Source organism: Lygodium microphyllum, chromosome 14 (assembly GCF_053477565.2).
Source record: "Lygodium microphyllum isolate KBCC chromosome 14, Lygodium_microphyllum_v1.1.10, whole genome shotgun sequence".
Taxonomy (NCBI): Eukaryota; Viridiplantae; Streptophyta; class Polypodiopsida; order Schizaeales; family Lygodiaceae; genus Lygodium; species Lygodium microphyllum.
Window position 1 is genome coordinate 65,283,293 of NC_141148.1, and position 9,557 is coordinate 65,292,849.

The 9,557-nt window shown below is 37.8% G+C and overlaps 1 protein-coding gene across 1 annotated transcript; it reads right to left on the reverse strand.

Annotated features, from left to right (window-relative positions):
- Positions 1-4,306: 4,306 nt before the first annotated feature.
- On the reverse strand, positions 4,307-6,055 carry LOC148025677 (uncharacterized). Its single transcript, XM_087692129.1, has one exon. It carries the CDS (start codon positions 6,028-6,030, stop codon positions 4,756-4,758), a length of 1,275 nt encoding a protein of 424 aa, XP_087548255.1. The 5' UTR covers positions 6,031-6,055; the 3' UTR covers positions 4,307-4,755.
- Positions 6,056-9,557: the final 3,502 nt, after the last annotated feature.

The window sequence follows — 9,557 nt, forward strand, 5'->3', positions numbered from 1 at the left end:
TAAATACCAAATAGAAACATCACACAATATGCAATCAAAAGATGAAGCATGTAAAAAAGAGAGCAAGGATTATCCTTAGCATTGTGGCACAAATGAGAATGCCACATCAGCTTACAAAAAGAGAGTAAGTATTGAGACCAAAATCTTCTTGAGGTTTCTTAAAAGTAGGTCCAAAAAGAGAGGATTCATACATTTGATTTGATATAATAAGGCAGTTGTTGCCACAAAAATGCTAAAGTCTAATTACAAAAAGCTAGACTTGATGTTGGTATGCTTCTTATGAATGCTCCAAAGCTTGGGTGTGTCTTATCTTCATATTTTTCCAAACCTCAAAAATTAAATCCCAATCTACTTCCATATTCTTTGGAGCATAAACTTGGGGAGGTCGGTCATAAATATATGTATGTATCACGTGGGTTCAATATAAGGGACTTTTAAAATACTATTTTCACACTTTTTTTTACATACAGGAGGGTCCTATATAAAGAGGCTACTTACAGATTCATTAGAAAATGGTTATGTTTTATTAAAGAAAAAATAAACGATAAGGATATTTATAAGCAAGCCTTGAACACACGTGATATAGAGGGTATACATATAGTGAATTACCCAAGAGCAAAAAGAGACATGAACATGAGCATATCTAAAGTTCTGAGAGACAAACATGATCTCTCATCACTTTTAACTTGATTTTGTTTTGAAAAACCTCTTTCACAAGCTATTGAACTTGTAGGGAGTATCACCACAATCTATATAAAGCTAGAATTTGCATCCATTCTACTTCAGCACCACATTGTCCCCAAGCTTCAAGGAGTCCTGTTGAAGGATAATACTCAAAGAGATATAAAACAAATCTTTATAACTCATCTTCAAATTGTTTAGAGTGAATCAAAGGTCTCTCCTTTGCCAAAATTTTCATAAAGCTGAGAGAGATCTTGTAGAGCTACTTGACCTGGAACTTGTGGATCCCTAGAATAGTTTTTAGGGGAAAATAACTTTGCTGTATTAAACAAGTGATGATCTTGAAACCTCTCACCAAAGTTAGAGATTAATCTCTAAACAAATGCCTTAGATAACCACTTACATTCCTCAATAGTAATCGCTTCTTCTTTAGCCACTAAAGAAGTAAACTACAAGACATGTTGATGTACAACACTCTCTTTATCCTTGCATGAATACACTCCATTGTTCATGGCCTTCATTTCCAAATATACAAGTTATGTACCAATCCTTCAAGAGATTGATAAGCACATTTATTTATCGTCCAATCATTGTTATGTCACAATCATTTTCTTGAAACTTTTGACTTAATATGTTAGTCTCCTTGAGTAGACCAGCCATGAAATGTATAATAAATAGCAACTGAAAATTTGTTATTTTTTTATACATTGCTAAATACTTGTATTTCCAGTATTCCAACAATGTAGACAACACTTTTACCAACCTGATACAATAAAACAACAAAGTCAAGTAAGGATTTGATAATAAAATCAATATTAATTTTATTAAAAAACACAGTAAAATATACATTTTCATGACATTTCCACGAGACAACCATCTTACTCCATGAATTCTCATTATCTCATAATTTTTAGGTAAGAAGGCAAGCATAAGTTTATTCACTTTAGCTCTTCTAAGACATGAATTTTCAATCCATTCCTACACTTTGTTTGCAAAGCTATCAACACAACTTCATTCAGCAAAGCAATCACAAGTATCTTTTATCACAAGAGCCTCTCTATGGGAAATACAATGTATCCCCAACAAATGTGACACATCCTTACAAAGCTTTGCAAGTAATCCAAATCTTTTTCCAATCATAGCTGTAGCACCATTGGAACCCATAGCAACCATTTTACAAAGTGGAAGATCCAGATATTGCAACGCTTTTAAGATGCCTTCATACATGCTTAGAGCCTTGCCATCATCAACATCAATCAACTTTACAATACAAAGGAGATTACATGAGAGCCAGCACTGCCATTTTTTAAGTATGTAATGTGGAGAATGAGATGCCTTTCAAACCTCCTATCAGTACTTTCATCCACAAGGATGGAAAAGAATGGACTACGCCTTATCTCCTCCTTTAGTTTTTCCCAATAAACCATATACATGACTAAGAGAAAATATTTTCCTGAAGTTGGATTAATGTATGTTGAATACTCATACGTGAAGGGCATAATCGAAGCTTTCATATGTGTGAAACTTGCATTCATCTTTGAATGCTTCTAGAGACATGTCTTTTAAAGAAATCATATACATGATTCAAATAACACTAATAATTCTACATTTCTCATTATCAACGATAAGCTCCATATATTTTTCCATATACTTCACTTGTTCACCAGCCATGAACTTCTTATACTGAACCACTAGCTTATGTGACTCTGATGCATTATGTATAGCCAAAGCCTATTTTTGAATGGTTGTACTTCCTTTTTCTTCGAAAGGATTGGGCATGATGAATGCACTACAAATGAGTAAGACCAAGGATATAACAACTTCCATGAAGACACGTAGCTATGAACATATATTCTTTTTTCCCATTCAAAATACAAGCATCTCCATTTTCATTTTCTATAGGCTGCGCAATTGAAAGCGTGACACTTGATTGTTCAAGCAATCGTTGGCACTTATCCTTCCTTGGCCTTCCCATCCCTGAATGACATTTAAATCAAACCTTAAACTAATGTGGATTTATTCATAAGTCTACTAACTAGATATGTGCAAGTTATACAAATGTGACACTTGAACACATCGACTCATTTCTTACATATAAACAAAGCTTATAACCATATGATTCAAAGCTATTGATACAAGATTTATATTTCAAATTATACAAAGGAGAAAACTATTATGATATTTACAAAATTTGACTAAGAGTAAAATAATATATATTTTTAGAAAAAAAGATAAAATGTAACACTTAATAGCTAGAAGAGGTCACATTGAACCAACATAATAGTATATGAAAAATGAATGCTTACAACATTTTCTTATCCTTTGAAATGAAAAAAATATAGTAAGAGATTTACTTGTAATCTTTAATCACTAAATATAGGTAAAAAGAGAAGTTGCTACAATGAATTCAATGCTGAGATTTAAACCACCATCTTGACTCCCAAGGCCAAGTAGGTCGTAAGCAAAGAGAGCACAAGAGTCAAAAGATATATGTGATTTTGATGCTCAAATAGTGAAAAAATCTATGATTTTGTTGCACCATGGATCGATTTGCGTACAACAAAGGAGGTGTTTGAAAGTGAGTATGGCAAGGAGACTTTGAGGTATTATGAAAGAATTAAGAGGTGAAAGTTTGGACAATGGAAGTATCAACAACGAACATGCATAGATCCACGCTTATAAATAAACACCACAAGAGAAAATAACTAAAGATAGATTATCAAAAGCATTCAAATCACTTATAGATTATCCATATCTCTTATGCTCCAGTTGCCAACATGATGTAGAGCCCAAATGCCCAAGAAGCATGTGACACAATGCTCACGAGTCATTCTTTCAATATAGATACATATACATGAACTAAGTCCCAGAATCCAGATGATAAAAGGATAGGGGGTGATGTTAGATGTGGAACATGGTTTCCTTCATCTCGACATCTGATACATGCAGGACATGCAAAGGCAAAATAGTTTTTTTTTCATTTGCATACGACTAGATATCTAGCAGTTAACACCTCATAATGCATTACAACAATAACTTTAATGATGGCATAGCAAAAGGTATAATATCCTTATGAGTTATGTCTATTGGAATCTGAATATGCCAAACAATCCCTTTTAATAAGTGCTATACGGTGTGCATGTTAAAACCTTCCTGAATCATGGTAGATAGCACTCAAAATTTGCAAGTCATAGGCAGGTCACAAGAGTTTCTTTTGAAATGTGCAAATTTTTAAGCATTTCTATGGTGAACGTTGATTTTTGCTTTTAATTTTCTTTTGAAAGTTGATAAAACTTCAACACTTCTATTGTAGAAGGCTATTTCTATGAAAAACATTTCTTTTGAATGCTACACAAGTCATTAGCCTTCTAGAGAAGGGTTTTGCAACCTTCAAATTTGAGGGCTGTTCCTCAACCTTCTGTGTGAAGAACACGATAGTATGAATCTTTTGTGTAAAGAACACTTTAATATTAAAAATACTATCATCTTTGGATGTGCGCGGTAATGTGAGTAGCATCTTGCCAAGAAAACATGAACTAGAGCCAACTTTTATGGGCCATTCTTTGTAGATTGCAGATAAAAGCTTCCCATACATTCACACCATGAACTACTATGGAGGAAAGGTATTGAAGTTGGCTCATCTAATCCACAAAAAGGCAGCGCAAAGAATATCTCAATGAGAACACTCGAAAGGGGCAGACCAAACTTTCGTAAATCACAAATTACACTAAACTGTCAACGAAGTAAGCAAAACTTTAAACCAACATATATATGTAGCCACAAATATAAGAAGTGGCTTAGAGCACATCACTTAAGCATACAAGCTATGCTACTCCTAACATGCGTATTTTTAACGCATATCCATGTACAGGTCTAGGCTAGGCTGGTCCTTCTGTTTATGAGCAATGTGGGGCTTTCCATACAGAATAGACATGTCTACGTTACACCTTCTATACACACGAGCCATGTCTCCACATGTTTACATTTCCATTGGGCCTTCTATACATGTACACAAGCCAGCTCAAGACGTCTAGTCATCCACTTTTCCTGTGCATGTGCAGATGTATGAAGCATCTACACATCGCATTTTCCCTCACGAGCGTTGGTTGTATCAATCACGAATGTGTCAGGCCTTTTGATATAAGAGAACAGTTGAGAGGATAAGTAATCAAATCTCCGGGTGTCCATACAGGCAAAATCAAATACAGCTTTGTCATTCAACGGCAATGTTTTGAATACGTCCATAAATGCTTCACACAGAGCATGATCAGTTTTATATCGTTGCACTTGTCCATCCCACATCTTAAGGAGGGCAAGACATTCTGAGTTGCTAAGAGAAATATTCCCTGAGCTCGCATGTTTGAATACCTGTATCAGCAAGCCCTCCAAAATCGACCCGGGATTGGAAAAGTTCGAGTACATATGCAAAATATCAGGTTTCTCGGCAAATTCTTTAACCAGTGTAAGAACATTCGGATGATACTCAAGAAGCGAAAGTGTAAGATCCGTCCATGCTTGAGGAATAGAAGCATACAGGCCACGCGCAAGGATCTCCTTGCATAGCTTTGGTGTCTCACCCACCCATATTCTCATGAGAAGGCTCTGGATCTCTGGCTTGGAGCGCCCTGACGTCAAGCAAATCCGAAAGAACTCTGGTGGATACAAACAGGCATTCCTAGGTGACAGAAGAAATATGCATGTCCACTCAAAGACCATGTCCATATTAGAACCAGAGTCAAGGCGTGCCTGCAAGTCAGATTTGATAGCAGCAGCAATATTGCTCGAGAAGCAGGGTAACAGGGTGCTGCGAATGAGAGCTTCATCCTCGACAGACCATGGCCTTCGGGTCAGATATTGCAAGCATACGTCTATGCACTCCTGGAAGAGGAGATGGTCTGCAACAGGGAGAAACTCCACGGCCTCGCTGACGCTACCAAGCATGCCGCGAGGGAACTGCTGAATGTGGCCATCCACCATGGCTGATTTCAGCAGCTCAAAGAACCTATAGTAGGCCTTGCATGAGCTGAGGGGGCAACATTCAAGCTCCACCACAGGAGGTCGGTTAGGGCGTTCGACGAGGTTGGCAGGGGCGATGTTCTTGTTCGATGTGCTGCTGCTGGCATTCCATGGCTCGCTGAAGAGAGTGGCAAAGTAAGGGATGCGAGACACCAGGCCCTGGCGAGGCACGGCTATCTCCACGAATGGCCTGTCAGTTCCATCTGGCGGATGATGATCGAAGAGGCGGAGGATAATCTCGCCTTCCTTCACCACTAGCTCATCCTCCTCCTCTTCGTGATCCTGGTGATCCTCTACTTGCTGTTCCTGCGTCTTTCCCTCTGATTCAGCCATAAGCGTCTTGGCGTCCTCCTGATGCCGTTCTTCTGACTGTGTCTCCTGAAGTTGTTTCGGCTGATGAAGATAAAGGCGCTACTGGCGTAGATCCCACGCCCATTCAATCGTAGATACCACGCCCATCATTCAAGTTGCTACGAGCGTAGATCCCACGCCCATCATTCAAGTTGCTACCGGCGTAGATCCCACGCCCATTCAATCGTTAATAAAAGATGTATAATATATATGTTACATGTATATAATAATGAATAAATAGGTTGATGTATATATGTATTGTGTTATACAAACATATCTTAATATTTTTTATGTATTATTTATATTAATGATATTTTTAATATACATATTATAATTATCAATACCTAAATATATTTGATTATCCTCATCACTTTTACTCTTGCCGGTAATATATATCATGCCCATACCATGCTGTCGTGTCACTACACGTACACTGTGTAAAAAAATTTAGAGTGTGGTTTCCTTTTAGATTTAGAGAGCCAATGTCACTTTAGGCATTGGTGTTAGTGTCCATGGTTCAAAATATTAGATTTTTTTAAAACAAGTTTTTAATTAATTTTTTATATTCTAGATATTATATCTTATAAAAATCCATAAAACTATAGACAACTTCTAGATTAGGATGACATGTAAAAGAAAACATGTAGCTTTCAGCCAACTTGAGTGGATTTTATGTAAAAAGGGAGATTGAAGAAATCGCGCGACGCGCGATCGCTGTTTTCAGGCAGTGAACAATACTCCGAAGTGGGAGATGAAAGAGTGATCTGGTTGAATTTTGGCCATGTGTCCTAGTATTTAATCCCCCTTTCGGAGCTAATGGAGGCATCAAATTGGCGATCTGAGCGGCATAGAGGAATGTATTATTTTGTACACGTTTTTGTCTATTAGAGTTATATTTTCTCATAATGTTGAAAGAAATTGACATGTTTCATCTCTGTTAGTATTCTTCTACATTTTCTAATTCTTTTTTTGAGTATTCTTCTACGTCTTCAATTTCTTCGAATCCCTTCTATCCGTCTACTCTTCTCCCTAAATCTACATTCACCATGCTGTCTCTTATCTTTAAGAACTTGGCTTGAAACCTTCAACCCTTCTCTTATCTCTACCATCTTCGGAGTCTAAGCTCTTGAATCCCCATACATTCTTCTTTTGCCAAACCCCTGTGGTAACCTTCAACCCTACGCACTACAACATTGGTGAACTCGACGTGAAGGTCGGTATAAGAAAACTCCAGGATGGAGGATTCTTCAAGAGATACTCTACAACAATTAATGCGCATACTGCCTATCGGGACATAGCACATTTTGTTGAAACATGTTATGTGTGTCAGATATATTCTATGGTCAAGTATCGAGATGGGTTGCAATTGACTTATCCCTTGTCTATACAGTATAGATGGGTTATTGATCTTGTAACCATGCCTACAGGAATATGGAATATGCGATATTTAGTGCATGCAAGAGAGGATCTAACCAATCAAGTTGAGGGCAAAGCCTTAACAACCAAATCCACTCAAGTTGTTTATCATTTTTTGCTTGAAGAAGTGTTTTGTGGATATGGTTGTGTGGGTTAAGTAACTGCTGATAGAGGAGGGTTGGATGCTGATGAGGCACACAACTTCTTTGCTCAATTGGATATTAAGTTGGCTTTAACATCAACCTACAACCTGGAAGGCAATGGGAAAAGTGAGAGAGTGCACTAGCCTATTCTCAAAGCTCTAGCAAAGTCTTGTAGAGAAAATATCAAAGAATGGCCTAAAATGCTACCTTTTGCATTATGGGCTGACCGGACTACTCACAGTACAGTGACTAGCTATATGCAAGCTGAACTTATGCATGGACAACAACCAATTATGCCAATCTAGAAAGAAGGCTTGAAGATGTTCAAGCAACTATTGAGAAACTAAAGACAGCAAGACTAAATAATAAAAAAAGATTTGATAAGCGACATTGACTTCAACCAAGAGCAATTCAAGAAAATGACTCGGTGCTTGTCTGTGACAACAGCCTAGACAATCAATACACTGCTTCTAGGAAGATGGTAAAGCGTTGGTTTGGCCCATATATGGTAAAGGTCGTTCATGACAATGGCACATATTCATTGGCTAAATTAGATGGAACAAGCATGAAGAAAATCATAGCTACTCTATCATTATATGATGTTAATAGTGATGTGTGTCCTTGTGTAGGGAAGGAAGTAATGCAAGAACACAGACTAGCCATGCTAGGGGACATGGTAGCTACCGGTAAATAAGTGTGACTCGTGGTTTTTTTTTTCCCACAATATAATGCCAATAAGAATGGTTTGTATTTTTGCAGAGGGGGATACAATTTTTGATTTTCAACCTATAATGCTAGAGGATGTGCCATCCACATACATTGGTGAACTAACGTGTCTCAATAATACTATCTACAATAACATTTTGAATGAAAAATATGTTGCTAATTATGAATTTATCATGCAGAGGGCCATACCGAAAGTCACATGGAATTTCACTTGCAAGACATCATCTCCCACGAAGCTACAATGGTGCAAGATGTTCCAACCACACATGCAGGTAAACAAACATGTAAGAAAAATATTATCTATCATTAACATTTAGTAAGAAGAATATGTTACTAGTCGAGGAGTCAATGTGCAGAGGTCCACAACATTGAAAGCCCCATGGAAGACCCCTTGCGAGTTGTTGTCTCCCATGCCATTATGATGGCGAAGGTGGAGTGGGGTACTGTTCTCTGCAATCCATTTGAGATCAAACATGCATTGTGAAGTGATCAACAAAGTGAGGCATTCTCTCGATTGGTAGAGGCATTGGAGAAGTTCAACCAAAACAAGATGGTCGAGGTTGACGAAGAAACCACAAACACAGCATGCAATATCATGGTGGTTCATCTCCCTGAGGATAGTGTTGTGCATGGATTGGGGGATGGAATTCCATCATGGAACTCCCATACTGAGGCAGAGTTAGTCGATGCCATGTATCTGGCTGATCGTGTTCTCAAGGACGTAGGGATATTACTTTTCCTTGCCACAACACACTCCATGGTAGAGCTTTTCGAGCAGGTTATGGAGGATGGACATCGACAGATGGAGTCAAGGAAGAAGTGTTGGGCCTTATGCATGGCACAGGTTGTTCGTTGCGAGATGTCTCTATAGAAATTCTTTGACTCCTTCCACATAGAGCTTCTCGCCACTTGTTTGCTTGGAAATTATATCTAGATATGGAGTACATTGGAAGATCCAAGAGAGACCATTATGGGTCTCCTGGGGTACTTCAGTTATCACTAGCCACCCTCTCCATTATGCTATCTTTTGCGTAGGGCATGGTGTAATTCATCAATGTAAGGCCCACCCTCTCCAACTTGTGTGCCTTTACTATTTGGCATTTGTCAAGCTTGATAACAAACTCCAAGGTTGAAGCAAAACTTGGTAATCATATTTGGTACAAACTTAGGAGAAACAAGTGTACTATATTAAATCCATAATGTTAGATTAGGACAAGTCAATAC

Bases quoted from the DNA above. Each gene is read 5' to 3' on its own strand.
- LOC148025677 (XM_087692129.1), bottom strand. From the start codon at position 6,030: ATGGCTGAATCAGAGGGAAAGACGCAGGAACAGCAAGTAGAGGATCAC.